The sequence below is a fragment of the Poecilia latipinna genome, unplaced genomic scaffold, assembly GCF_001443285.1.
Source record: "Poecilia latipinna isolate Pla-1442-1.1 unplaced genomic scaffold, P_latipinna-1.0 Scaffold1761, whole genome shotgun sequence".
NCBI lineage: Eukaryota > Metazoa > Chordata > Actinopteri > Cyprinodontiformes > Poeciliidae > Poecilia > Poecilia latipinna.
Genome location: NW_015114377.1, coordinates 119,640 through 124,720, shown reverse-complemented (window position 1 = coordinate 124,720; position 5,081 = coordinate 119,640). Strand labels below are relative to the sequence as shown.

The window sequence follows — 5,081 nt, the reverse complement described above, 5'->3', positions numbered from 1 at the left end:
TTTAGGGTGAGAGGTGACACGTGGAAACTTAGCCGGTGGAAGAAGGTCAGCGGTGATAAACCATAACTGATGCCAGGCTGGAGAATAGAGCCAGCTGAGGGAAACGCAGCTAGAGAGAGACCGGGCAGGAGGATGCAGGACAGCTTGGCGGCTAATGTGATGGCGGGGCCAGGCAGGTGAACATGATCAGCTAAGGGGCTACTGGGATGGTGCGGGGCCGGGCAGTGAATGAGGGCCAGCCATGGGGATACTGGGGCGGCGCGGAGCCGGGCTGGCGGGTACGGGTCAGCTTGTGGGGATGCAGAATAGCCTGGAGGAAGGCTGAATGACAGGAGGGGGCTGGAGAGGTGCCTCGCTGGATAGACAGAGAGAACAGCTGGGACATGGGCCAGCTGAGGCGGCGCGGAGCCAGCCTGGGGGTACGGGTCAGCTTGTGGGGATGCAGAATAGCCTGGAGGAAGGCTGAATGACAGGTGCGGGCTGGAGAGGTGCCTCGCTGGATAGACAGAGAGAACAGCTGGGACATGGGCCAGCTGGGGCGGCGCGGAGCCAGCCATGGAGGGTACGGGCCAGTCTGAAGGGATGGATGGTTAAGAAGCAGAGGGGAGCTGAAAATAGACTTGCGGGGTAAGGTGGTGGGAGAAGCGGAGAGAGGTGGAACCCTTGAAATGCAACCGGCGACGGAGGCATGTGAGGACACGGGGACAGGGGATGCGTGACAGAAACAAGGAAAATGAAAGCTCTGGGTCAGGAGACCAACCACCACCAGCGAATTGCGCAGTGCTCACCTAAGCACTGAGAGAGCGTTGAGCTGAAAGGACAGCTGAGAGATCCGGGCGAATATAGGATGAAAACGCTGTAGATGACCATCGGCCGAGCTGCTGGAGAGACGATGTGGGTATTCCCTGGGCTGCAGCGGATGTGGCTGCTCCTATTCTGAAGAAGTGGCCTGAAAATTGACTAGGGGGGAGGTGGCATGCAGCTAGCAGAAATCTCAGATGTTTGAGAAACCATGCAGCGGACATGATCAAGCCTTCTGGGGTTAAGAAAAGAGGGTCAGGGAGGCCACTCAGTTGATGTCTCAAAAGCGCAAACTTAAACATGGCCCGGAAGGGGCAGAGCTGACCATTCGTGCGGGCCACGACGATGGTACAGGCGCCTTTAGTTTTAGAATGCTTAAGGGATAAGCTGTAGAAGTCTGGGTGAAAACTAAGGTCAGAAACGGCTAAGTCTCTGGAAGAAATAAAAGTGTTGTTCGGGGATGTGAATTCTCCCAAACGAAGGAGACCATAGAAGGCTAATAGGAAAGAGCTCTTAAGGAGGCTCTTAAGATAAGGAGAATAGAAACTGCGATTAAGAGTACTGAGCAAGTTAATGAGGATAGGAAGTGTGATCGGTTTCCTGCTATCTGGTAGAGACGGGTGACTTTTGGAAATGCCCTTCAGGAGCAGCTTTATCACGTGGTTAGAAAAGAGGCTTTGTGAGGAGGAAGTCTGCTGAAGCTGGGAGAAAAAATTAACCCCAGCGAGAAGGCTGCGAATATAAGTGGGCGTGAGATTAAGGTGCTCAAAACAGTAGGTAATGAAGGCTACGATCGTGTTAATTCGGATAGGATAGAGTGGGGTCTCGTGGAGGGAACAGAATTTAGCATACTTGAGCCAGGCGTATGTATAGGATTTGAATGTAGATGGCGCGAGGCCGTTCTTAACGTAAAATTTTGCAGACTGGAGTAAAGGCTGAAGAGAGGGGGAGATCAATTCAGGATGAGATCTTCGAAAGAGGGAACTGAAGTCGGGAGGAGGTCTGCTGAAGGGCAAACACGACGGAAGATCTGGAGCTGAAGGCGAGACAGAGCATCAGCAATGGCGTTAGAATGACCTGGGACGTGGCGTGCAGAGAGGATGAAGTTATTAACCACGGATTGCCAAGTAATACGCCGTAAAAAAGGCATGATAGATTTGGAAGAGGAGCGGCCTTTGTTAATAGCTTCGACGACTGCTGCATTATCGCAGAAAGCTACAATGTGCTTACGTTTCCACTGCCTTCCCCAGAGGCAGCAGGCTGCGGCGATGGGAATGATTTCATAAAAGGCAGAGGACTCGGACTTTGGAATCGAATGAGGCCATTTCTCTGCGAACCAGCTTCCCTGAAAAAAGCCCCCGAAACCTGCGGACGGGGCTGCGTCCGTGAAAAACTGCATAGAATCTGCCGAGAGAATGACATCATCATAAAAAAAAGAGATACCGTTCCAGGAGTTAAGCAGTGAGGACCAGAACGCGAGATCGGAGCGGCAACCGGCATCTAAAACGACCTGATCGCACAAGGAAGGAACTGAATTCGCTAAATCGAGCAGCCGAGAAATGAACGAGCGCCCTTGGGGGATTATGCGCATAGCAAAGTTGAGATGCCCGAGCAAAGATAGAAGCTGACGCTTGGAAAGGGTCGTGGAAGACAGATGAGCCTGAGAAATCTCGCGAATCCGAGATAGCTTATCGGCTGGCAGTGAAGCTACCATTTCTTTGGAATCTAATGTGATACCCAGGAATTCCAGCCTTTTTGACGGACCGACGGTTTTCTCCTCGGAGAGGGGAATGCCAACACGATTGAAAAGAGCTTTCAGTTCGGAGAGGGAGCGTGAAGAATGAGAGGGTGGATCGATAAGGAGAAAGTCGTCGAGAAGATGGAGAACAAAGGGAAGTCTAACGACATTCAAAAGGATCCAACATAATGCTTCGGATAAGGAATTAAAGAGGCTGGGGCTGCTTCTGCATCCGAAACTTAAACGCACGAAAAAATAGAACTTAGCGTCCCATTTTGCGCCCAGCAGATGCCATTGGGAGGGGTGTACTGGCATGATTTTGAAAGCGTCGGTGATGTCGGCTTTTGCAAGCCACGCACCCGGACCGGCCGTTTTTATCAGCGCGACAACGTGATCTATAGTTGCGTAATGAAGCGAGAAGGGCGGCTTTGGAATAAGGCTATTAATGCTGAGGTGGGGACCAGAATGAGGTGCAGATAAATCTAGAATTAGCCGTTTTTTTCCGGAATATTTGCGAACTGCGACTCCGAGAGGGTTAACACGAAAGTGGGAAAAGGGGGGAGAAGCGCAGGGGCCGATGACGTAACCCTTAGATACTTCTTTTTGCAGCAACTGAGACACAGCGTTTGGGTCGTTTAGCGCTGATTGAAGATTAGGGATGACCAGAGAAGAAGCAGGAAGTTGGGGTAAGCCTATGAAAAAACCCTGAGTGAGGCCAGTGATAAGAAAATCAACAAACGAACGATCGGGGTAATGAGTCAAAAAGGAAGCTAATACGGGGACATGGATGGGGGTGGAGAGAAAGCGAGAAACTAAATCCTGGAGCCTCGACGGCTCCTGCCGGGAAAGGTGCAGCGGGGGCAGACCGACTTGGGATGGGCGTCTCTGCAGAAGCTACATACGTGGAGGAAAGCACAATTAGGGAATGAGCAAAAACTCTCGTTAAAATTATTGCAAATGGGCATACTATTGAGAACCCGCACTTGTCTGCCGTAACGATCGACCGGGTTAGACTTAAGGAGCGGCTGCGGAGGAGCTGCGGCGGGAAGTCCAGACTTGAAAGGCAGAGAAGGGCAAAAAGCGCTTTGATGGCCTGCAATGCCACATAGGTGGCAGGAAACCGCTTGAGTAATCATGATGAGAATCTCCATGTCCAGAGATGACCAATTAAGTATCTGACCATGACGAGACAAAACGCCAGCGGCTTGTTAGCAAAAGCCTTATGATACTGATAAAACAGGGACCTGCCGTATTGAAGATGAAGATCGGCAATCAAAGCCAGATAAGTGTCCAGTTCGATTCGGCGGTTGGGATAAACGGAACAAATGACGTCCCTATACACGCTGAAAGCAGCCAGGAATTGACCAATAGACAGATCTTTTAAAAGGCGGGGATCGGAAGATTTAATGATCGCTGAAAATTGATCAGTCGAAGCAATGGTTTGATCAACCTCAGGGGAGGGGAGAAGAATGGAGGCTAGATTAACGTATTGCCCCTGCAAGATTTTAGTGCGAAGTCTGGGAGAAATATACGCATGTAAAGGCAAATAGGCCGCGGCTGTTAAGGGAGAGGAAGGGCCAAAAAAAAAAGAAATCAGTGAGCTTGTTCATAAAGAAAACATGATGAGGAAAGACAGGCTTACCAGAAGGGGGCGCAGGACGAGCGCTGGCGAGAGTGAAAGCTGATGGAGGTGGTTGAGGAGCGGGCGGGGAAATGGCAGGTCCGAGAGAGAAGGGAACCGAGGACGTGGCCACGGCACTGGAAACGCCCTGCTGCAGGAGAGTTGAGAGCATGGAGACGGAACGTTGAAGAGTGTCGATAGAGGTGACGAGTGAAGACGTGAGGAGGTGTTCCTGAGCTGCAGAGGCTGGAGGGAGGAGAGAGCCGAGGTCTGAGGAAGGGCCGGGAGCCTCCGGAGCGGAAGTGAGATCCTGGCGAAGAGGGGTAGGATCCGACGCTGAAGCAGAAGCGGGCCCGGGAAGACATCTGGTTAACTGAGAGGAGGAGGGGCGGCCCTTGCGACGCTTTGCGGGAGGAGCGGAGGACTTGCAGGTTCTCTTCCCGCTGACTGGAGGAGGAAGAGGAGCAGACGGAGGCAAAGGAGACGGAGAGGAGTCGTCGAGAGTGAGGAGCGCCGCTAGTGAAGCCACTTGAGGAGATCGAAGGCCTGGGGTAAGGGAGATTCCCCTGGATTTAAGGAGGGAAGCAGGAGACAAGTGACCAGAGCGCATAGCCAGACGAGAGCTGCGCCTGACCGGAGAGGAGGGAAGGGTATCCGGGACCCCGCGAGGGGCGGCCGGAGAAGCAAGAAGGACATCGGACTCGAAGTCAGACATTGAGAAGCGTACCAGTTGCGCACAGCTGGAGAGCGGCTGCTGGCGAGGGTGTGGACCCTTATAAGCGGAGCTTGGTTGATTGATGATTGAACACGCCGGGTCCAGGACCAGCGCTGGGATTGGAGGCGGAGAGCATGACACAGCGATTGGGTGGAGCAGGTGAGGCAGAAGTTTTCCAGCTTGAATTTGCGCTTGAGCTCCATTTT

At 52.5% G+C, this 5,081-nt stretch overlaps 1 protein-coding gene across 1 annotated transcript; it reads right to left on the bottom strand.

Annotated features, from left to right (window-relative positions):
- Window positions 1-961: 961 nt before the first annotated feature.
- On the bottom strand, window positions 962-5,078 carry LOC106965081 (uncharacterized). The gene is made up of 5 exons (XM_015060976.1): window positions 4,795-5,078; window positions 4,182-4,706; window positions 3,720-3,882; window positions 3,507-3,632; window positions 962-3,433 (listed from the first exon to the last, which is right to left on the bottom strand). Exons 1-5 carry the CDS (start codon window positions 5,076-5,078, stop codon window positions 1,754-1,756), a joined length of 2,778 nt encoding a protein of 925 aa, XP_014916462.1. The 3' UTR covers window positions 962-1,753.
- Window positions 5,079-5,081: the final 3 nt, after the last annotated feature.